This window comes from Schistocerca piceifrons, chromosome 5 (assembly GCF_021461385.2).
Source record: "Schistocerca piceifrons isolate TAMUIC-IGC-003096 chromosome 5, iqSchPice1.1, whole genome shotgun sequence".
Taxonomy (NCBI): domain Eukaryota; kingdom Metazoa; phylum Arthropoda; class Insecta; order Orthoptera; family Acrididae; genus Schistocerca; species Schistocerca piceifrons.
This window is the reverse complement of record NC_060142.1, coordinates 374,767,245-374,793,078: the sequence shown is the minus strand read 5'-3', so window position 1 is coordinate 374,793,078 and position 25,834 is coordinate 374,767,245. Positions and strand designations below refer to the sequence as shown.

Genomic DNA, 25,834 nt, shown 5'->3' with positions numbered 1-25,834 from the left:
AGGTGACATGTGAAAATTTGTGCCTAACTAGGATGTTCAATTTTTCTAGAACGGTTGTCTTAACCACCTCGGCCATGTTTTTCTTTCTTTTTTTACACTATATGTACTCAACTGATTATCAATCACACGTGGCGATGTTTCACTGAAAGAAAAGGAAAGGAAGGTATTACCCTTATCACAATTTTATCAGATACACCAAAAAACATGGAATGAATAACAGTCATAACCGAGAATTGAACACGGACCAGCAACTTGTCAGTCTAATGCCTTGACCGCTTTTTTCTTTATAACAGGATGGAAAAAGAAAAAACCTGCTCAAAATAAGGCTCCATCTTGCGAACTTCACATTTTTTACAGCTTTTCCCATATTTTAAACTAAGAGACCCATTTTTTGTTGTGTAATTTTTTTTAACAGAAAAAAATTCTCTTGAAAACAAAATTCTTTTCTTGAAAGACGGAAATGTCATCTTGAAAAGTCTTTGAAAAACAGAAAAACTGTTCTTCAAAACGTAAGATCTAGTCCTCAAGGAACTAATGACTTCGCTGCGAAAAATTAATAAATCTTCTTTGAATTAATAAAGCTCTACATTAAAAAACTATGACTCAGCCCCGAAGGCACTGAAACCGTTAGACCACCACATGAGTGGCAAATTAGATCCGGCTTTCTGCGTTCGCGAGGCACTGCTGGTCTCCCGAGTTATTCTAACTGTTCGCTAAATGACTGTGGCATCATTTCCACAAGTTCCCTTTGATTCATCATAATTCGGACGATTTGTACGAAATATTTATAAATCATACACATAAAAGTTCCTCGTGAATCAGTGTATCTATTAGTCAAAACCATATCAAAGTCCTTACAGCAGTTTCTAAGATTAGCCCGCATATACAGACCGACACGAGAATGCTACTTCAATTTATATATAGAGATATGGTGAAAAGTTCATGTAAGTAAATTTAGAGAGCGCACACAAAGGGTTACCAACAGTCAAACAATCGTTCTTCCCGCCCAACTTTCGTAACTAAGACAGAAAGACAGAAGGGGTGGGGTTGATGGGGAGGGGGGGAGTGTCACTGTGGAATGGCACTTGCAGAACCAGTACCCTCTGCCACGCATCGTAAAGTGACTTCTGGATTGTATTCGTAGATGTCCCGATTCCTCCGTTCTCTGCATCCACTGCCATCGAACTATCATGTTATTGTACACATTTGATAGTGTTAGTGAGACATTAACATATAGATGCGTCGGATAAGAAATTTTGATACAATATTTAACGTACAGTTTACGGAACGTTTAAAATATGCATTCCTACTCAATGTAGTGAGGAGGGTAGGGTGACTGATTGGGTGATGAATTATTAGAGTCGAGGAAGAGTAAATGAATTCAGAAAGTAAGCCACACGTATGAAAAAACGTTGTTCCCTAGGCAGAGAAATCCGGTGGCATTTTCACAGCGCAGAGTGAGTATGAGAAAGACTTTATACGTGTGGAGAGTGGTAAGGAGATGTTGGTTTTAGTTTGTTGTGGGCTTTTTACTGGACTAACTGTATCGTACAGGAAACACATAGAAAACACCGCAGCAAGGCTGTTATCGTGTAATAACATCATAGAAACGGGTGCAAGAGCTATAACAGTACGGTGTTCTTCCTTAGGACGTATATATTTCATATACTTGAGTTATTGTTAAAGGTATTTTGAATCCATCTTCGTAACTACAGAAAATGCGTGTTTTATCAACAAACGCGTTTCCTTTTATTAAAATAAAGCATCATAAGTGGCCTGTAACGAAACATATTTTGAATTTTGCTGGCGATAAGATCGAGAAACAGCCCAGCACAAAAGATTTGGATTTTATTAACGGTCTTTGATATTCAATTTTAGCTCCCACCAGAAAACGCAGTCTGCTTGCACGTTTTTTTAGGTATTCCTTCGTTTGACACTGTTTTTTTTTTCACTTAAACCCACATTGCTTTTCAGAACTACGCATTTCTTGATGCTAAACACAACACAATGTAGCCCCACTACTGTTTGTTTACATCTTTCTGGCTAACATTTTCTCTGCGTGTTTTGTGTGAGTAGTATTACCTAATTAACTGCTACTTTTCCTTTGCTCTATAAATGTTCTCTTTATTTGTGATTTGTCAGACGCTTGTGATATGTCTTTTAATTACGTTACTGTGTACTTACTTAAGGTTTAAATTAAGGAGTAGTGATAGAGTTCAAGATCCGAATGGTGATTGGTAGTTGGAAATTTGTGGTAAGTTCTACGAGACGAAATATCTGAGGTCATTGAAAAATGGTTCAACTGGCTCTAAGCACTATCTGAGATCATTAGTCACCTAGACTTAGAACCTAACTAAGGACATCACACACATCCATGTCCGAGCCAGGATTCGAACCCGCGACCGTAGCAGCCGTGTGATTCCGGACTTGAGGTGATCGGTCCCTAGGCTTACACACTAGTTAATGTAACTTAAACTAACTTACACTAAGGACAACAAACACACACTCATACCCAAGGGAGGACTCGAACCTCCGACGGGGGAGCCGCGCGATCCGTGGCAAAGCGCCCTTGACCGGACGGCAACCCCGCGCGGCGAATGGTGATTAGCGTGCGGGGGGAGCGGGGGGGGGGGGGGGGGATTGGGTCGGGGAGAAGGAGAGGAAGAGTGAACAGTGAACGCAGCCGCAAGGGATTAGCCGAGCGGTCAAAGGCGCTGCAGTCATAGACTGTGCGGCTGGTCCTGGAGGAGGTTCGAGTCCTCCCTCGGGCATGGACGTGTGTGTTTGTCGTTAGGATAATTTAGGTTAAGTGGCGTGTAAGCTTAGGGACTGATGACCATAGCAGTTAAGTCCCATAAGATTTCACACATATCTGAACATTTTTCAGTGAACGCAAGGTAGGGGAACTGAGAGTGAGTTGGTAATGGGATGGAGGAAAAGGTATGAGGAATAAGGGATAAAATAAAAGGATGGGGAGGTAAGGCGAGAGAGCGAGGTATGCGAAAGAAAAAGCTTAGTTTTCAGTTTTTTTCATTGTGAGAGTTTTTCGGTTATTTTATATTGTGTCTGGTTTCCAGTATTCATCTGATGATTAAGTAGTGTATGTTAATGCTTTGTGTTTGTGAAAGTATTCCTGAAAAGGTTGAAGATGTTTGTCTTTGCTGATTTTTATGACCGTATCTTTCTCTGCTGTGCTTGGCCCGTTGAAGGCGGTCTGCAAATACTGAGTGGTTTGTACTGTATTTCCATGCCCTGAAGCTAGCTGGATAGTACAGTAGTAGGCAGAGCTGAGATATTGCCAGAGTCTGTTCCGCTTGCTGAGCCGCGGTGCCCCGTGTGTTGCAGAGCCGGACGGCAACATGCAGCCCCGCATCGAGCACTCGGCGGCCAGCGTGGTGGCGCGCGCCGGCAGCCCGGCGGACCTGGTGTGTGCCGCCCAGGGCTTCCCCCCGCCCACATACAGGTGAGGGGCGTCGCGGTGACTCGCCGCAGGCTCGCTCTCTTAACCGAAACGATTTGTTTACTCAAGGCATTTATCTTTTCAGGTAATTTTCTTCATCTGGTACACACTTCGAAGACGCTGAAAATCATTTACTTAACGTGGAAAGTTGTCAGTTTCAGAACTACTTTGTTGCTCCGTCGATTCTAGTTATAATTGTATGTTCGGGACTACATTGCACTACACTAGTCGTATTCCGTGGATCCTGTGGATGGTTGTCCCTTGGATGTGCAAAGACTCGAAAGACAACATTGTATTTGATTTAAACACAGTACAGTTAAATGACTGTACATTACGAAATACTGTTACGTTTGGTTGTTGCAAAAGTTCATAGCCATTTCGTTATGCAGGTCGTTATACCGATTGCTATGGATTTATGTATCGACTGTCATTTATTATTTGTAGTTCACTGTTTCCCTTTAAGTTTACGTACTGTCATTTTGTCATTTGGAGATATTGAGTGCAGCTGTGCACGCTAGAAAATGGAATACCAAGTGGAGGAATCCAAACATTTCCGACGTATTACCCTGTTCGATTTCAGTAGAGGGGTGACAGCAGCGGATGCAGCCAGAAATACCGGGTGATCAAAAAGTCAGTATAAATTTGAAAACTTAATAAACCACGGAATAGTGTAGATAGAGAGGTAAAAATTGACACATATGCTTGGAATGACATGGGGTTTTATTAGAACCAAAAAAAAAAAAAAAAAAAGTATTGCTAGACGCGTGAAAGATCTCTTGCGTGCGTCGTTTGGTGATGATCGTGTGCTCAGCCGCCACTTTCGTCATGCTTGGCCTCCCAGGTCCCCAGACCTCAGTCCGTGCGATTATTGGCTTTGGGGTTACCTGAAGTCGCAAGTGTATCATGATCGACCGACATCTCTAGGGATGCTGAAAGACAACATCCAACGTCACTGCCTCACCATAACTCCGGACATGCTTTACAGTGCTGCTCACAACATTATTCCTCGACTACAGCTATTGTTGATGAATGATGGTGGACATATTGAGCATTTCCTGTAAAGAACATCATCTTTGCTTTGTCTTACTTTGTTATGCTAATTATTGCTATTCTGATCAGATGAAGCGCCATCTGTAGGACATTTTTTGAACGTTTGTATTTTTTTGGTTATAATAAAACCCCATGTCATTCGAAGCATGTGTATCAATTTCTACCTCTCTATCTACATTATAACGTGATTTATTCAGTTTTCAAATTTATACTGACTTTTCGATCACCCGGTATTTTCGCCGTGTGTGAGGATGATGCCATTGGACAGAGCACGGTAAGAAAATGGTTTTCGCATTTTAAGGAGGATCATTTTGACATTAGTGGCTCTGCAGGCAGCGATGGTGAGTCATTTGGACTTGCCATGAGCAACAAATTTTTGTTAACTAACTAACTTTACAATCACAGAATATACAGATATATAGGTGTAGAACATGAAGTAAATATAGTGCACATGCACCGAGTACAGAACATATCAGGTAATGACAAAAAATATATATATACAATGAGTACAGAACAAATTAACAAATGACATAAGTGCACATGCACTGTAGTTCAGAACATATCAGCAAATCAAAAAATGTATAGGTCATGAATACAAATCATGTTAGCAAAAATGATTTTCACTATGTTACAAGAATTAGGATAGGAAAGGGAAGGATTGCATCATGGTTGTAGCACTTTAGGTTGCACGCAGCTGCACTGAAAATCCATATCTTTCTACAGAAGCACAACACCAAGTGAGACAATCTGAAGTTCTTTTCCCAGAAGTATTAATCAGCGTAGCCAAGACACTGAAATGTCGTAGTAATATTCCATGTTATCTTTTTGGTGGTACATTAGGTACACCAAACAGTGGGACCATAATAGTATCTCCATCGCTCACGGTGGTGGACAGCATGTCGTGTCAACACCACGTTCTTGTAAGGTACACCAACGTAGAATTAGTGCAAAAACCAAATATAGTGCTCCATGATCATGAGGATATACAGGACAGACGGATATTGCAGTAATTCCAGGTAATTAGGTCAGAAGGTGAAGGACATTAAGTCACATACTAGTCTTCATTGAGAATTACACTAATAGTTGGTGGCAATCATTGCCCAGTTATTGAACATTTCTGTATCATGTATGTAGTATTACAGAATAATGTTCATGAGTTGTTTTACAGAGAACATTTGCACTCATTGCCTAATTATAAACCATCAGAAGTCATCATTGAAAACAAGAGCTAATAAATGACATAGTATTACAGAATAATGTACATAAATCGTTTTACAGAGAACATTGGCACTCATTCCCTAATTATAAAGCATTTTATATATATATATATATATATATATATATATATAATGGAAGGAAACATTCCACGTGGGAAAAATTATATATAAAAACAAAGATGAGGTGACTTACCGAACAAAAGCGCTGGCAGGTCGATAGACACACAAACAAACACAAACATACACACAAAATTCAAGCTTTCGCAACAAACTGTTGCCTCATCAGGAAAGAGGGAAGGAGAGGGGAAGACGAAAGGAAGTGGGTTTTAAGGGAGAGGGATGGATATGTGCGTGTGTGCGAGTGTATACCTGTCCTTTTTTCCCCCTAAGGTAAGTCTTTCCGCTCCCGGGATTGGAATGACTCCTTACCCTCTCCCTTAAAACCCACTTCCTTTCGTCTTCCCCTCTCCTTCCCTCTTTCCTGATGAGGCAACAGTTTGTTGCGAAAGCTTGAATTTTGTGTGTATGTTTGTGTTTGTTTGTGTGTCTATCGACCTGCCAGCGCTTTTGTTCGGTAAGTCACCTCATCTTTGTTTTTATATATATATATATATATATATATATATATATATATATATATATATATATATATATATATATATATATTAAGTAATGCATTGCGTTGGATAATTACTAAAGAATGAAAATATTTGCTTTTGAGTTGTTGCTGCAAATGAAGATGTGTAACGTCATTCGTCATGAGTCAGCTGTAGCAAGATTATGAAACAAGTAGAGTATATGTAATCACATTCATAAATGACATAGGTTTAATGAACAACTGCTTACAGCACATTAATTTCATAAATAATTTCTCCTGCAAAAATACAAAAATGGATTATTAAACTGAAAGAAGAAACGCATTTTATGCTGAAAAGTAGTGAACTTCGAATTAACAGGTAGTGAAATGTGTACAAAAAAAATGTTCCCTAGCTGTCCTTTCCAAAACCTTCAGTCATCATACTATGCAATATAACACATAATGTCAAAACGAACTGCAACAAATACTAAAATAAATACATAGCATAAATACATAACTTCAACATTATCCTCATCTGTAAAGAAAAAAAAACTTCATTATCTATATTATCATAACTCCATTATTATCATCACCTGTAAAGAAAAACTTCATTATCCATAGTAGCATATTCTTCATCATTATTCATCACCATTCATTATCATCTGCAAAAAAAAAGGTCACTTCATTACTCATTACACAACTATTCCTTATTTCTAGCATATTTCATCACTAAAACTAAGATGTGTAGTTCTGTCTGACAGCCTGCATCAATCGCCTTGTATTCTGAAAGAAAAAATTAGTTAAGACTGCAATTTTACGATGTATATAGTATATTCTTGTTAATGCTTGTTAATCCTGATCCATTTACTCTTCCTCATGAGGTTTTTTTTTGCATCTTCTTTCGTTCATTCCGAAGGTGAAATTCCCATTTCTGTTTAATTTATTTCTCTTACACGTTATTTCTTTCTGAAAATGATGAACAAAGATTAATGTCTTGCATTTAATTCATATACCCATTAGATAAAAACTGGTTTATAGTAGCATAATTGAGCATACAGCATAGCATGACAGAAAACGTAATATGTAAAAATATAAATATTGTTCAGAGGCAAAAATGTACCCAGTGTATCACAATGTAGCAGCAAAAAAAAAAGAAGTAAAGTAGTCACGATGTTGAGATATCATAAGGCAAAAATGTCAAAGTCAACTGGTGTTTGCTATACCTTAACTACTTCATAGTGCATACAAACAAAACAGCAAAACAATCGTACATACATAAAAAATGGAAAATATGCACGGTCTAGGGTGTATAACGACAAGAAAAGCGACCTGCTAACCTTACCTTGCCGGGCACTTGCCAAGAAAAAATACGACAATCATCAGTAAGTATTGGTTGGTTGGTTTGTGGGGTTAAAGGGACCAGACTGCTACGGTCATCGGTCCCATCAGTAAGTATTCATGTGAATATAATTGCATAAGTGGTCATAAAAATTAGCAAATGGCATTACAGCATGTTAAATCATAAAGTGTCTTCATTCAATAAAAGGTTTGATGTTCGATATGTGGTGGTTTCCTTTGGTTTTTCTGGTTCTCAAAGTTTCGACGTGTACAACATTGGGGTGAGGAATGCTGCGAATCCGATATGGACCTGCGTATAGAAGCTCAAATTTACTGCATTTACTCTTTCCTTTGTTGGATAAATAGTGTGTATGTACTAATACCTTCTGTCCAATGTGGAATTCACGGCGTGTACAAACCTGTTTTTGCTGTCTTCTCCGGCGCTCTGCGGCACGTTTGATGTTGTTCATGGTGTCGTAGTCGACGAGATGTAGGAAATGTTACTAATTCTTTAATTTTGTTAGGTGGTTCAGCATTTTTCAGTATAACAGACGGAGATAGCATAGTAGATTCATTCGGTATGGAATTAATTACATCTTGGAATGAGAGTATGTGTATGTCCCAATCAATATGTTTTTTATGGCAGTAAATTCTACACAGTTTACCAATTTCTTTCATTAATCGTTCACAAGGGTTCGAGGAAGCATGGTACCTGGATATATAGATCGGAGAAATGTTTCTAGCTCGTAACATACGTGTCCATATAGCAGATCGAAACTGTGATCCATTGTCGGAAATTACTTTCAACACATGCCCTACATGAAATAAAAAATGTTTTACAAATGCTTTCGATACAGTTTTAGCAGTAGCTTTGCGTAACGGAGTAAAGGTAACAAATTTTGAAGTGAGTTCAACAGCGACAAAGATGTAGCAAAAACCTCTATTAGTTCTGGGAATCGGACCAAAAATGTCTACAGCGGCCATATGTCTCAATTTAACAGGTACAATGGGATGTAATGGAGGAATATGTGAAGTTGTGTCTGACTTACCTTTCTGGCAGATTTTACATGACGCTAAAACTCGTCGAATACGTTTCTCCATGTTGGTAAAATAACAGTTCTGTCTCAGTATAAGAAAACATTTTCTGGATCCGTAATGTGTGTAACTTAAATGAGTATACCAGATTAATTTGTTAACAAGTTCATCAGGAATGCATAATAACCAATTGTTGCTGTCAGGATGAGAGCGGCGAAACAGAATGTTATGGCATACAGTGTAATGGTTTCTAATCGTAACATTTTTCCTATCTTGCCAGAGGTGTTTAATCTCTTTCCACACGTTGTCTTTATTCTGCTCTTGTGCTATGTCCTGTAATGACGACGAAATGAAATTTTCAAATGCAGCTTGTTGAATGTACATGACGCTGAAATTTGCTTTGCAGAAGTTGGTTGCGGTGTCTTGCTGATTGTTGCTGAGAGAACGAGATAGTGCGTCTGCTACAACATTTTGTGTGCCGGGAATGTGAACAATTGTAAAATTAAATTCCTGTAGATAAAGTTTCCATCTACTTAATCTGTCGTGTGTAAATTTAGCCGAAAGTAAAAATTGTATCGCTCTGTGGTCTGTGTAAACGGTGGTATGTCTTCCATAAAGAAAGTGCCTAAATCTCGTAAAAGCCCAAACAACACATAATGTTTCAAGTTCTGTAACGGAATAATTTCGTTCAGCAGGTGACAAAATGCGACTTGCAAATGCGATATTTTTAATTACTGTAGAGCCATCTTCTTCAATTTCCTGAAAAATATGTACACCTAAAGCGGTGTCAGAACTGTCGGTGGCAATGGAAAAATTTCTGGTAAGATCTGGGTGCGATAAAAGTGGTGCATTCAACAAAGCGTGTTTCAGCTTCATAAATTCAGAATGTGCTTGCTTATCCCAGGACCGAATAATGTTTTTACCTGTCAATTGACATAACCTAGGGGTGTCTAAAGCAGAGTAATGAATAAATTTACGAAAAAAGTTAATTAAGCCCAAAAAAACTGCGTAGTTGTTTCTTCGTCGTAGGAACAGTAATGTCACGTAGAGCTTGAAGTTTTTCCGTGTCAGGCGTAATGCCCTCTGCCGAAATTACTGTCCAAGAAATTTTATAGAAGTTTTGCCAAAGTGCGATTTACTGAGATTAACTGTGAGTCCTTGTGCACGAAAAGTTTGCAACAGTCGTTCAAGAATCAGATTGTGTTCAGACCAGTTAGCTTCTGCAATAAGAATGTCGTCTACGTACGTTGTGATTCTGTCTTTAAGTTCTGTCGGAAGTATTCAAACCGCGAATAAAAGCTGCAGAAGAAATAGTTAAACCGAATGGTAATTTACAAAATTGATAACAGTCACCAAAACAGAGAAATGCTGTGTACTTTCTGCAGTTCGGATGGAGCTGAATTTGCCAAAATCCCGATTTCAGATCTAATTTCTGTAGAAGTTCTTCTAGTGTTTGAGGGCTATCTGTTTCATTAATAATAATGTCATTGATGTGACGCGAATCAAGTACGAGCCGAAGTGAACCATCCTTTTTCTTAACAATATGGAGCGGGTTTATGTACGGACTAACTGCCGGTTCAATAATTCCTTGGTCAAGCATAGCTTGCAATTCTTTCTTAACTTGTTCTCTATGAATATATGGAATGGGGTAATGCTTGGCTTTAAATGTGCCGTGCTGTTTGACTTGAAATTCATACATAAAACCGGACATAGTACCAGGAACGTTGTCAAAAACTGGAGCTTGCTGTAAAAGAATTTTGTGTAGTAGCGTGCGTTCGTCGTCTGTATTTGCACTACTCTGTTTAACTTTATCAGAAATCGTCTGTATTACGTCATAGTCGGCTTCGCCTGGAGTATTGTAGTTGTGTACGTACGTATCTATGAACAATGTGGAATTACAGTCTATGCTACATGATACGGAAATGACCTCTGTCCGATTAATTGTTTGTTCTTCTGCAGATAATGAGTGCTGAAATTCTAGAGCTAGTTGTACATTTTCATCCTTTAACATTAAATAGGAGTTTTGAAAGTCAATAATTGCGTCGTTTTGTACCAGAAAATTCGTACCTAAAATAACGTCTGTTGTCAATAAAGGAACAATCCAAAAATTTGAGTGAAATGTGTGACCTGCAATACAAAATGATAAATGTGTCTGTAATTGAACATCTACTCCTTTACTCGATACTGCTCCTTTTACTTTCGTTTTGCCTAATGGTAACGTATGATAGGTATTCTCTTTGTTACACTCGTTAAAAGTTTCTTCATTTATAACTGACATAGGTGATCCAGAATCGATTACTGCCGAAAATTTCGATGATCCAATTTTAATTTCGATGACAGGGTGTGAAATGGTTTCTTGAACAATTGGTCTTTCCTGCAAAAGAGTGTCTCGGATGTCGTCAAAAGTAATAACATTTTCGTGAACAAGATTCTGTGTATCTGAAGTATTGCTTACGTTGCTGGAAGATGCAACCTGTGCTGTATCTAGTCAAATTCTATCTGACGTGTTTTTATTTTCGGGAGGATGCTGTGGCATTTCGACTATTTGAACTGTTCTGTTATTTCTTCCAGACGTATTACGCTCTGGATGATGCCTACTGTCTGGTTCATTCATGAGAATATGTTGTTGCTGATCATTTTGCTGCTGGTAAGACCGACTGTTATTAAACGTATGTTGATAATTGTGCTCATTGTTTTTACGTCTGTCGTGATAGTCATTTCTATATGGTGCATTGCGATAGGAATTGAAATAGTGTCTTTTCTGTACGTAGTTATTTCCTTGTTGCTGTGCGTTACTATTTGTTGGAGCTGAGACTATACGTGCAAGCGGCGAAACATTAAAGCCTGGCTGACCTTGCACACTGCATTGTTGGTTAGGTATGCTAACCGGCTGGCTTTCATGCTGTTGCGGAGAAAAACCTCTGTTGTTACCAAAATGTGTTTGCTGTTGCTGATAATTTTGACGATACTGATAATTAAAATTTTGTCTGTTATTATAGTTCTGGTGGTCGTCGTTCCTGAAGCGTCTATTACCTTTGCTATTGAAATTACGTGGCTGATCGTAATTGCTGTACGTTTGTTGACCTTGGTTATTATATGAAAACTTTTTGTTTATAAAGGAATAATCCGATTGCTGCACTTCCAAAAGCTGTAACAGATCTCTGAATGCCGAAATATTTTCTTTCTGCTGACCCGTTAAAAGTGACACTCTTAATGATCGTGGCAATTTAGAAATACGAGGGCCGTTCAGAAAGTAACCTCCGGTTGATTTAAAAAAATACACCAAGTTAAATAAAAATATTTTAATACATACATCTTACAACTACATCTTTGCACTATTTTTCTACATAGTCTCCATAGCGATTGAGGCACTTATCGTATCTCTTCACAAGCTTTGAAATTCCTTCTGCATAAAAATCACCCGCTTGTGCCTGGAGCCAGCCTGTGACCGCATCTTTGAGCTCTTCGTCGTCATCAAACCGCTGTGACCCGAGCCATTTCTTCAAATGCATGAAGAGGTGATAATCACTTGGCGCCAGGTCTGGGCTGTAAGGTGGATGGTTGATAACGTCCCACTTGAAGGACTGCGAGCAGAGTGAGGACGGGCGTTATCGTGCAAAAAAACGATACCGGAAGTCAGCATACCACGGCGTTTGTTCTGTATAGCCCGTCGTAACTTTTTTATTGTTTCACAGTACACGTCTTGATTAATGGTCGTACCACGTTCCATGAATTCAACCAACAACACCCCTTTGGCATCCCAAAACACCGTTGCCATCAGTTTTCTGGCAGAAAAATCTTGCGAGGCTTTTCTTGGATTGGTAGGCGAATTTGAATGTGCCCACATCTTTGATTGTTCTTTTGTCTCAGGGTTCACGTACTTAATCCAGGTTTCGTCACCGGTCACGATTCTGTTTAACAATGGTTCTCCTTCGTCCTCATAACGTGACAGAAAGTCTAATGCAGAGGCCATTCTTTGAGTTTTGTGGTGGTCGGTAAGAATTTTGGGCAGCCATGGTGCACAGAACTTACGGTAACCCAATCTTGCAGTCACTATCTCGTACAAGAGAGTCTTAGAAATCTGTGGAAAACCAGTAGACAACTCCGACATTGAGAAACGTCGATTTTCACGAACTTTTGCATCAACTGTCTGAACGAGTTCGTCAGTCACCAATGATGGTCTACCACTCCTCTCTTCATCATGAACGTTTTCTCGTCCACTTTTAAATAAACGTACCCATTCACTGACAACTCCTTCACTCATAACTCTTGCTCCGTACACGGCACAAAGCTCACGATGAATAGCTGCTGCAGAATATCCTTTGGCTGTAAAAAACCTTATGACAGCACGCACTTCACATTTGGCGGGGTTTTCTATTGCAGCACACATTTCAAACTGCCACAAAAACTAAACTAGCGCAGGTACGACGTTCACTCGACCACGGCTTGATGCCGACTGACCTGTTGAGTGCGTGAATGCACAGATGGCGTCGCTACTCCCCCCACAACCCGCACTGTGACCAATCGGAGGTTACTTTCTGAACCGCCCTCGTACATAATTGAATAAGTGCAGATTCACTATATGGTTCACTTAAGTACTGATTTTGTTGGACCATGTGCTCAAAAAATTGCGTGACACTGGGAAAATTTGAGTTCCCATAATTCGGTAAACTAATTAGTTGATCCTTAATTCCACGCTGTGTCGTCTTCGACCAATACGCTGACAGAAAAGCATTCTGAAACTCTTCTACCGAATAGCATTGCCTCGCGATCGGTTTCATACGAGTTGCCGGTTCGCTTTCCAAAAAACTGCAGATAAATTCAAGTTTATGTGTTACGGGCCAAGTCGGTAGAAAAGCAAAGCTAAATTGTTGTATCCAACCCAGTGGGTGAATCTGTGTTCTGTCATTTTTAAATACTTTAAATTTTCTCACTGATAGAAAATGTTTGTAAACAAAATTATCGTCTCTGTATGAGGGAACAGGTTCAAGATTGTATGAGAATCTGTTTGACTGTGACTGTTCGGTATCTAACTCACGTACTCTCTGTAGATTACCTAAATTATACTGGCTGTGTGAGTGTGAGAAATATTCGGAATTCGCCGTATGCTGTGACGTGTTATTAACTGAAATATTTTTTATCTCTGTTACCTCTTGCTGTAAACTTGACAATTTTCTACGTAATGTGTTATTAGACGAATCGATCTCATTGATTGTCTGCTGTAAATTTTGGAATTCAGGTGTTTGGTTAAACAAAATCGGTGCAGCATCATCTGATTTGCTGTCATTATTACTTTTGATAACATCAATACGACTGGCCAATTCATCATATTTTTCAGTCAGTATTTTTACCTGATCATCGTTTTTAGTGTCAGAAGCATTAATTTGTTTTTGTATTTTACGTGTGGTTTCGCTCAATTTTCTAACGTCTGCTTTAATGACATCGGAATCCTGTGTTAGTTCTAATTGTTCGAGTCTGTCTGTCACTGTCTGAACGTCTGCTGTGTGTGTGCCTGTTTTCGATTTAAGATCGGAAATTTCATCACGTAATTCTGTGTTCAACTGTTTAATGGTATTAATTTCGTCGGACACTGTAGCAATATTGTTGTCTACGTATGTTTTTGCTTTCGCAACCAATTTACGTTTATCTTCCTGCCTCTGTGCGGTGATTGTTCCCATGACTCGTCGTTTTACTTTATTCTGTTCCTGTATAAATTTACGGAAACGCGTATTACTGTTTTCTAGGTGGTGATTAAAACGCTCGTCAATTTGACTGTTTTGTTGGTCGAATTTTGCGTCTACCTTTGCATCCAGTGTGCGCGAAAGTTCTGCTGTCATTAATTTAAACTCCTCGCGTAACTGTGTTGTGTTTTCAGAGCATTGTTTAGCGACTCCACTAATTTCGTCTCTAAGTGTTTCTGTTGTAGCTGTTTGCATATCCCTTAATTCTTGAGCAACAGATCTAATTTCTTCGCTACTTTTCTTAGCACAAGCCTCAATTTCCACAAGTAACTGTTCTTTAGTATCATGACATTGCGAGGCAATGGCTGTAATCTGTTCACTAAGCTGTCTGGAATTGTTGTCTAATTTTTCATTAAGGTCGTCATATTATTCATTAAGTTGTTTGAAATTGTTATCTTGTTTTTCATTAATTTCATTAATTTGATGTTTGAGACTTTCAGTAAGTTGTTTGTGATTGTCGTCTTGTCTTTCATTCTGTTGTTTGGAATTTTCATTAAGTTGTTGTTTGAAATTTTCACTAAATTGTATCATTAATGCCATGAATCGATCCATGTCAATACTACTTACTCTATTCTCTGTGCTGTTCGATGGCGTACCCGCATTTGTCACGTTTTGTGTGACCATTTGGTCATTCTGTAACTTCTGAAAGGGTTTGCCAATCGGATGTGCACTATCAGTCACTACACCGGAATTAAATAAATCTGTCGTACTTTCAGTACACTGATCATTTTCATTAGAAAAATTTGTCTGTTCGTCACGTGAATTTTGCAAACCGGTTGTGTTAAGCTGGGCAGCGCTCATTGCAACAGAACGCCCCACGTCATCAATTGTCGTAAAATTAACAGAGGACAGAATTTAATTTATTTGCGCATCATTAGCAATAAAATCATTACCGGTGATCAGCACGCACTGATTGTCCGAAAATTCAGGATTGTCATCATTACACTGCGTGTCGCAAGTACTATCGGTCAAGTTATTTAAGTCGGTTATTTCACTCATTATACATCGCGATGTACTATTAACAGTTTTTCGCGGCATTTTTCTCAAATCAAAATTATTCACAAATGAAACAAACACAATGCAAAATGCAACAAACACAAATACAACAAAGAGCAACAAATTGCCGATGATCTGTGGAAGAAAGATTGATAAATTAGAAAATGCGTTGCGCCAAATGCTAATTATATTAAGTAAATAAGAGCAGATATATGACTACTTCTCAGAAGATTCACAAAGAAATACGATCCTGGTCCGGATGTCGCCAAGTGTAACCTCCCAACACAAAATCGTTAAATGAAAAACATGAAAATGAAGCCAAATATAACCTCCAACAAAAATAATGTCTAATAAGAATGCAGATTGGAGGCAAAAACAACACAATAACATTAATTAATTAAATAATGAACCATGAACCGTATCTAACATCTCAGCAGAAATAATTAAACCTGATAAATTTCATAAGGGCAGCAGCGCTGACCTTCGGCCCTGTATTCTGAATAAAAAAGCAAAAATTCTTACCTCAATAAAAACTGCATCATAAAAACTGCATCTATATCTGCTCTTATTTATCGACACAGCTTCGTGCAATGCTGGCGTATATTTAATTTTGATTCTTGGAGGAAATGCATAGGAAATATTCTTTAAATTGAAATGTATGTTTTTCTTTAAAAGAGTTACTTTATAAAAAAAAATTATTATTGGGGCATTTTGAACAAATTAATTACAATTAACATACATTACTAGATGTGCGCAATGCTGCTTCATTACCTTCTACAACAATACATATCGTCCTGAATCGTGACCAGAGTCGCGAGAAGAACACGCCGTCGACGCGTGCCGACGCCTGCTCAGTACAACCGTCCACTCGCTACCACTACTGCCGACTGACCACTACTGCAGACTCGCGCAGACTTGCGGAGACTGACTTCTATTGCCGACTCGCTACACACTAGTACTGTCGTCTCGCGCGGTCAAGCGCAGACTAGCAACGATAAATAACTCTCTGGTCAGAGATTCTGTCATGCCTCGCCATCGCTGGTAATGAATACATACGTGTTTCACACTGTAAGATAATCTTCAATGGAGCAGAAGGAATTCCCCAACAGATAATCCTTTCTAATCACACGTAATCTGCAACGCGTTGTCCACAAGACGTTTAATTTCATCCGGCATGTAGTTGAATTCATGTGTACCCATTTATTTTACTCCTCTCTGTACTAATCTTAATGCTTTGAAGTTTTTGTAAAGGTTGTTTTTGGTCTAGTGTTACGTTCACGCTTTTTATTATTTTATAGGAAAGAGAAATATTGATAACGACAACAGAAATTAGTGACTAAACATACATGGTGGGGTAGCTGTCAAGTTTTTGAAGATATCTCTGCAGTATTTTCTAAAATTAACAACAAAAATAATTCTTATAATATCCGTCTTTATTCTGAAAATAAAAGATGTCGTTAAGATTTGAATTTCCCCCCAAAATTAATTTTGGTTGAATCTTTTTATTAATTCTTTTAATTTTCTTATATTAAGAAGTGAATATCTCGATAGTACTTAGAAGATGCACTGATACCATCAGTCAGGACTGTTTTCCGGACAATCACAAGTTGATAAATCAAGTGATTGTCCTCCATGGAAAATTCCACCCTCTAACTTCCTTTCTGGATACTTAAGCCATAGTGATATTTGCAACACCATACATTCAAATAAAAAAAAAACCTTTAAACTTTGAAAAAAATTGATGCTATCACTTTCGCATCAACAGCTGTCCTTTGGTTCCAGGCTAGGAGTGCAATTTAAAGTAGCTAAGGAACAAATTATTTCACTTGCAATTCAAATTCTTCTTGCTGTGATATTATTCCCGCGCTAAGCATTTGACTTGCATAGAAGGCTACTTAACAAATTTGCGCTCATGTTAGTTGGGAAGATTCGATTCAGATAAAAGGCAGCGTATTCCAAGTATTCCAATAATTATAATAATTATGAGATGCCCTGGAATATTACAAGAGGATAGGGGAGCAGCAGAGTATAAAATGTTTAAATTGTTCCTGATCTTTAGAAGGCTTTAACGATAAAATGATGCTGAGGAGGAGGAGGAGGTGGAAGAAGGCAGAGAGAAATAGTGACTGTAAGAAGATGTAAAAGTAATATTACATGACTTTTAGATGTTAACGTAGATCCAATCAATCAAAGTGCCGTTTAGAGTAGGCTGAAAGATGTATGAATAGCAAAGACTTGCCGGCTTCTACACACACGAACATAGGACATGGAGAAAATTCCGCCTTAAACAAGACAGAGTTTGATTGATTTTGTTTCAGATAAAACACAACCAATCTATGCTGTTTTTCACAGGGCGGAATTTCTCTCCAACATTTCTTAGCAAGCACGGAAAATAAGAAGAGCTACAACATACAAAAGATGATTGTACCTGAGGAACTCAACGGTGACTGGGCCATTATTTGTAAACATATTGAGATACAAGACCAACTGATGGCTAAGCGTATCTAGTTAATGTTTTACGGTAATCTTGTACCATCAATATTTTTTATTAAGAGATGCCGCAATCAGATATCAGCGTGGCAGATTTTATTTTGAAAAGGCTAAGAAGATTTGAATCTTGTGTAACACTTCAGAACTTCAAGGCTTTCTTGTACTGTAAAGATGTAGCAATAGAAACATTAGTAATATGTGCTATTAATCTCTTCCTTGAGGCGAAGAGTCAAGTAGTTATAGCCAAATAACCCTGTCAGTCCTTTTCATCCGTAATAAAATAAAACTCATCAGAGCTTGTGAATAATAAATCATGTTACCTTTCCATGTTCCTAGTCTTCCGTCAAGATCCGCCCTTCAAGCGTACAAATTTTGGACTGAGTGATTCTAGTATGCTTCTTTTGCGGAAAACAGCTTTGTTAGCATGTCTCGATCGGCTTTCGTGCCTTTTCCATCTTGTACCATCTTGCATTACAGATAGATTATTTCCTTCCCCTTCTCTGTTGCCTCACATTTGATAACTAGCTGTCCGTCATTCTAGTTTTCGCGATCCGGCAATACCTTTTTCTTCTTCTTCTTAATTGAAACACACACAACCCAGTCAGAAGTCCCTGTAAACCTTACTTTCGTCCAGTGTAGTATGCGAATTTCATTCTCCTTTTCTAGTTTTCTTAATTTTTTTGTTATGTTGCTCCTACTACTTTAAGAATTATGGCAATAAGCTACGTCTTATCATTTCCGTGGTTGAGTGGACAGTGTCGTTAGGTAGCTTACGTGGAGTTTCCCTGAGATGGCCGTACTGCTTCCCTGAATTCTATTATTAGTACTCAGACATTCACTTCGATGTAGTAAACTACTTGCTTTTTGGCGACTCGCTAAAATTTCATTGTTTATTACGATGTTTCAACTATTGCCATCATGAGACATTAAAAAGCTTAGAATTTATACAAAAGATGCTATGTCAATACTTATACAGAACCTTCTTTTGTAAGTCCTATGCTTTTTGATATCTGATAGTGGCAGTAGCCGAAACATCGCAGTACGTAAATAAATAGTTTTAGTAAGCGATCTAGATGGACGGTGTTATCACAATGACTGCAGAGTCAGACTCGAAATTCATTTCCTCTATTAATAAGTAGTAAAGTACGTTCATTATTGCATTGTGGCCGATATCGAGCTTCACTTCGCCGCTGGTCAGAGGACAATTTGATATTGCCCTGTTGCCCTGTACCATAGCAGGTTAATTCAACGATTAATTGAGCGGTTTTCTCTAGTAAGTGGTACATTGAGGAGTGAAGATGATACATGTGGAAACGAAACTACTTACAATTTTAAAAATCAACGCAAACTAGAAAGACAGCAAAATTCGTTGTACGGAAGTTGACTGTCGTAAAGAACATTGTGTCGATTTCTGCATACATCGACTTGACCTGTTTACTATTCCTTTTACTCACACATTTCTCTTCATTATCAAATTAACTATTCAACGATGCTTCACGGTGTTGCTACTAACCTACAGCTTCTTTTACTCAAGTTTTTCCATAAATTTATTTTCTCTACGATTCCACTCAGTCAGCCTGTCTACCCGTCTAACATTCAACATTTTACTACCGGCTTTATGACCACCACAAAAATATTTTTAAATGCAGATTTCGTTCATTGTTGTTGACTTTTACGCTCAACGTACTTGTTAAAGAGATATTATCGTGTAAATAAGGCCCTGAACCTGGAAATATTGAATACGACATTCTTTTGGGTATGGGACTTGTGGGGCTTCGGTTTAAGTCATCATCATCATCATCATCATCAAGACTGATTATGCTTTTCAGCGTTCAGTCTGGAGCATAGCCCCCTTATAAAATTCCTCCATGATCCTCTATTCAGTGCTAATATTGGTGCCTCTTCTGATGTTAAACCTATTACTTCAAAATCATTCTAATCCGAATCCAGGTACCTTCTCCTTGGTCTGCCGGTTTAAGTCTAACGGAAAATTTTAAAACATATATGGAACTGTTAGAAAACCCGCCAGGTTAGCCGAGCACGCTAACGCGCTGCTTCCTGGTCTCGGGTAGGCGCGCCGACCCCGGATCGAATCCGCCCGGCAGATAAACGACGAGGGTCTGGATGTGGTTTTTAGGCGGTTTTCCACATCCCCCTAGGTGAATACCGGGCTGATCCCCACGTCCTGCCTCAGTTACATGGCTCGCAGACATCTAAACACTTTCGCACTATTCCATGGATTACACTAGTCGCAGACAGTTCATCATCATCATCATCATCAGCCAATTCAATCAATAGATGATGTGGCCTCTTCGAGTCGTGGATTCAGGTAGGCTTTCAGAAGTCTTCTCCAAGTGGGACGGTCTTGGGCAGTTCTCTGCCAGGTGTTACCAGCGATCTTCTTGATGTCTTTGTCCCATCTGTCTGGTGGTCTTCCTCTAGGCCTCCGGTGCTCTCTCGGACTCCACTCCAGTACTAGCTTCGTCCATCTGTTGTCTTTTCTTCTTGCAACGTGGCCAGCCCACTGCCATTTCAAGGAACCTACTCTCTCTAAGATGTCATTAACCTTCGTCACAGACCGGATGTCATCTGCCCTTTTCCTGTCCTTTCTTGTATAGCCCAGCATTGATCTCTCCATGGCTATCTGTGCTGTCCTAAGTTTCCCTTTTGTGAATGAGTTCAGTGTCCATGTCTCGCAGCCATACGTCATCACAGGAAGAATGCATTGATCAAATACTGCTTTCTTCAGATTTACTGGCATTTTTGATCTGAATACTTTTGAATTCTTCCCAAATGCTTGCCAGCCAAGCTTGATGCGTCGATAGATTTCTGGTCTTATGTCTCCCTTCATATTTATAATCTGGCCAAGGTAGACATATTCACTGACCTCTTCTAGTAGACTGTCCTTGACTTTCACATCTCCAGCTGGGACCCATTTGTTGGATATTACTTTTGTTTTGGAAAGGTTCATGTTCAAGCCAACCAGCTGACATTCCGATGCAAGATCTGTAACTAAGTTTTGGAGCTCTGCGAAGTCTTTGGCCAGTAAGGCAATATCATCAGCAAATCTCAAGTTGGTAAGCCTTCTTCCATTAATTCTAATTCCCTTACCTTCCCAGCTCAGCTTTGACATAGCCATTTCCAATACTGCAGAGAACAGTTTTGGGGAGATGGGATCGCCTTGCTTGACACCCCTCATGATGCGGAATTCTTGAGTTGATTCGCCGATGTTAACATACATGGGGTACACTAATTCCTTCCCGGGGGGTACGGGGTGGCGGTAGGAAGGGCATCCAGCCACCGCTTCAACTAACATTGCCACATCCGATTAACCATGCCGACCCTGCGTATCCGCGGGAAAACGGCACAAACAAAAGAAAGAAAGAAAGGAATCTGTTAGAAGAGTTCATTAAAATCAATAAAAAACGTTTCGACATTTAAAATGTATAGAAACTTACATAGAAACTACTAGATTACAGTATTTTCAAAAAGTGGGCGTTAACTATCCCGCTCTCGGTTTTGTGAGCATTAATGCGACCACACTCCATCTGTCTTGTTTTTTCTTTGGTGTTCATCTTACAGTCTTATTATTTCGCTGCATTCTAGATTAGTTGTAGCCCAGAGAAGCCACTATGCTCGGCCTGTGCAGGTGGTTCCGGGAGACGGGAGGTGCGCTGACAGAGGTCCGCGCCCAGGGGCTGGTGCGCCCCCTGCACAGCGTGCTGCAGTTCCCGCGCGTGCAGCCGGAGGACTCTGCGCGCTACGTGTGCGTCGCCACCAACAGCGTGGGCGAGGACCGCCGCCAGATCACGCTCAGCGTCTCCACGCCGCTCACCGCGCACATCCGCCCTCAGCAGCAGGTGAGCACCTCTCGGCCCCGCAGCACCTGTTGTACGCGGCCGCGAAATATAGGGAAAGAATAGGCGCAGCACTGCGGCACTTTAAACAACTAGGACCAGCACCAACGTCCTTCACTGAAATTAGCTCCATACTTAACAGTCATATACAACCGTTCGCTCGACGAAAGAACCGTACCCAAAGACTAGAAAGCTGCACAGGTCACACCAATATTCAAGAAAGGTAGTAAGAGTAATCCACTAAATTACAAGCCCATATCGTTAACGCCAGTATGCAGCAGGATTTTGCAACATTTATTGGGTTCAAACATTGTGAATTACCTCAAAGAAAACTGTCTATTGACACACAATCAACATGGTTCAAATGGCTCTGAGCACTATGGGACTTAACTGCCGTGGTCATCAGTCCCCTAGAACTTAGAACTACTTAAACCTAACTAACCTAAGGACATCACACACATCCATGCCCGAAGCAGGATTCGAACCTGCGACCGGAGCGGTCGCGCGGTTCCAGACTGTAGCGCCTATAACCGCTCGGCCACTCCGGCCGGCCAAATGACCATGGGTTTTGAAAATATCGTTCCTGTGAAACACAGCTAGCTCTTTATTCACATGAAGTGTTAAGTGCTATTGACAAGCGATTTCAGATCGATTCCGTATTTCTGGATTTCCGGAAGGCTTTTGACACTGTACCACACAAGCGGCTTGTAGTGAAATTGCGTGCTTATGGAATATCGTCTCAGTTATGTGATTGGATTTGGGATTTTCTGTCAGAGAGGTCGCAGTTCGTAGTAACTGACGGAAAGTCATCGAGTAAAACAGAAGTGATTTCTGGCGTTCCCCAAGGTAGAGTTATAGGCCCTTTGCTGTTTCTTATCTATATAAACAATTTGGGGGATAATCTGAGCAGCCGTCTTAGGTTGTTTGCAGATGACGCTGTCGTTTATCGACCAATAAAGTCATCAGAAGATCAAAACAAATTGCAAAACGAATTAGAAAAGATATCTGAATGGTGCGAAAATTGGCAGTTGGCTCTAAATAATGAAAAGTGTGAGGTCATCCACTTGAATGCTAAAAGTAATTCGTTAAAAGTCGGTTACACGATAAATCAGCCTAATCTAAATGGTTCAAATGGCTCTGAGCACTATGGGACTTAACTTCTGAGGTCATCAGTCCCCCAGAACTTAGAACTATGTAAACCTAACTAACCTAAGGACATCACGCACATCCATGCCCAAGGCAGGATTCGAACCTGCGACCGTAGCGGTCGCTCGGCTCCAGATTGTAGCGCCTAGAACCGCACGGCCACTCCGACCGGCTAGTCTAATCTAAAAGCCGTAAATTCAACTAAATACCTAGGTATTACAATTACGAACAACTTAAATTGGAAGGAACACACAGAAAACGCTGTGGGGAAGGCTAACCAAAGACTGCGTTTTATTGGCAGGACACTTAGAAAAAGCAACAGATCTGCTAAGGAGACTGCCTACACTACGCTTGTCCGTTCTCTTTTAGAATACTGCTGCGCGGTGTCGTATCCTTACCAGATAGGACTGACGGAGTACATCGAAAAAGTTCAAAGAAGGGCAGCACGTTTTGTATTAACGTGAAATATGGGAGAGAGTGTCACAGAAATGATGAAGGATTTGGGCTGAATATCACTAAAAGAAAGGCGAGTTTCGTTGCGACGGAATCTTCTCATGAAATTCCAATCACCAACTTTCTCCTCCGAATGCGTAAATATTTTTTTTGACACCGATCTACATAGAGAGGAACGATCACCTTGATAAAATAAGAGAAATCAGAGCTCGTACAGAAAGATATAGGTGTTCGTTCTTTCCGCGCGCTATACGAGATTGGAATAATAGAGAATTGTACTAGCTACAATTACAAAAACTAGCTACAATTACAAAAACTCCTAAAATTAAAACCTCATATGGAGTTGATGGAATTTCAAACAGAATTCTGAAAAGTTGTTCCAGCTTAATAAGTAATGCCCTTAATGGTATATGCAATACATCACTGGCTCAGGGAACTTTTTCAGACAGGTTAAACCTCGTCATAAGATAGGCGTCAAGACAGACTTAAACAATTATCGTCCGATTTCCTTACTGACATATTTTAGCAAAATATACGAGAAAGTAATGTACTCAAGAGTAGTCGCACACTTAAGTGGAGATAGTTTCAGGTTAGAATCCAGTAGGATTACTCGACTAAGAATGCTATTTATACATTCATTCATCAATTAGTACAAGCCTTAAAAAATAAGATATCGCCCATCGCTCATTTTTGTGAACTTTCGATGGCGTTTGATTGTGTAGATAATGTTACTCTCTTAGAGAAACTGATGTTTTATCGAACTGATGCCTTTACACGCAGCTGGTTTGAACTTACTTAACAAACAGAATGAAAAATGTTATGCTCAATTATTCAGACAATGCTATAATTTTTAAAAAAAAGGCGCGCTACATTCAATTCTGCACAACCAGCAGTCGTACCAACAACTAACGTAGCACATGAGCAGGAGGCAGTAAGTAGGGTAGAACGCTCCAGTTTTTTAGGTGTACATATAGATGAAAACTTGAACTGGAAGAAGCTTATTACTCAGCCTCTGAAACAGTTAACTTCTTCTACTTTTGCTCTTCGTATAATTGCTAATCTTGGAAACAAGCGTATCAGCCTCCTCACATATTTCGCATATTTCCACTCAATTATGTCTTACGGAATAATTTTCTGGGGTAACTCATCACTTAGAAAGAAAGTACTGATTGCGCAAAAGCGAGCAATAACAATAATATTGTGTGTTCACCCATGGACATCATATAGATGAGGTAGGCATTAACTACGCCATCACACTATATATATACGCTAGTGCCATTCGTCATAAATAATCCATCGCAATTTGTGAAGAACAGTGATGTCAATACCTATGACACTAAAGGAAAAAATTACCTTTATTACCCATTGTTAATACTGTCACTGGCTCAGCAAGAAAATTTTTTGCTCATTTTGCCAATAACAAAACATGGGTGATAGGTATCGAAGCAAGTTTGAAATCCAATTTATCAGTAGTTGCATGAGCAGGGCTAAAAATAATAATGAGTTCATTAATGTTAACACTAATCGCGTACTGACTTTCCTATAAACTGACTCGTTCCACATTACTTCAAGAAAGGAATTGTCAAATGATCTATAGAAAATGTAACTAACAGAGGGGTCGAGCAGCGTCACAGAATGTTCATCTAACCCAGATTTGTTCAGAGAGCGGTTGGGACCATTGGAGAGTTCTTTCTCAGCTCAAACAGAAAGAAAGCAGTTAGGGAAAGCAGTTAGGGAAAATCTGTGGTATGTTCCTAGGTGTGCCTAGGCTTACACACTACTTGATCTAAATTAAACTAACTTAGGCTAAGGACAACATACACACCCTTGCCCGAGGGAGGACTCGAACCTCCGACGGGCAGAGCCGCGCGAACCGTGGCAAAGCGCCCAGACCGCACGGCTACCCCGCGCAGCAAGCAGTTAGGGGTTACTCCACATAAGGCAGTACTGCAATCGTTAAGACGTCCAATTCACGCAAACTAATTTTAGCTAAAGGAACGCTTGCAGTCGAGCTTCTGACTGCTGTATTTTGAAAGAAATTTTCCCCACATGTAACTTGGTCAGTAACATGCTTATGTATACTTCCTTTACATGCCGCTACCAGTGCTGCTTAATGCCTGCAGGCTGTTATCGGATGCTGCGTTTATATCAAACGTTGCTGCTATGACATATAAGGTGGTCCTGGGAGTCGTTATTGGTTTGTTCTACTACTTCGTCTTTACAACTTTTATAACGGGTGCGTGTTCCTAAGTCTCGTTTAGATTACTTGAATCCTTTGTTTGAGAGGCCCACGGTATCACTTGATACTGTAACACTTTTGGATAATGGCAGCTCATAGTATGTCACGAAATAGTACCGTAAGTTCAAATAATCTACTGGAATGCAGCCGGGTAACGTTCTCGACAAATGAAACGACAGGTTGCTGCGCATGGCAAGATAAACATTCTGCGGACGGAGCTACGTCAACAGGAATC

The 25,834-nt window shown here is 39.6% G+C and overlaps 1 protein-coding gene across 1 annotated transcript in view; it reads left to right on the top strand.

The window, feature by feature from the left end:
* The window catches only part of LOC124799002 (Down syndrome cell adhesion molecule-like protein Dscam2), a 126,932-nt gene that overhangs the window by 61,024 nt on the left and 40,074 nt on the right, over nt 1-25,834 (top strand). Inside the window, exons 4-5 of the mRNA XM_047262538.1 lie at nt 3,346-3,463; nt 21,554-21,699. Coding sequence (XP_047118494.1) covers nt 3,346-3,463; nt 21,554-21,699 — 264 coding nt within the window. The remainder of the gene's footprint in view (nt 1-3,345; nt 3,464-21,553; nt 21,700-25,834) is intronic.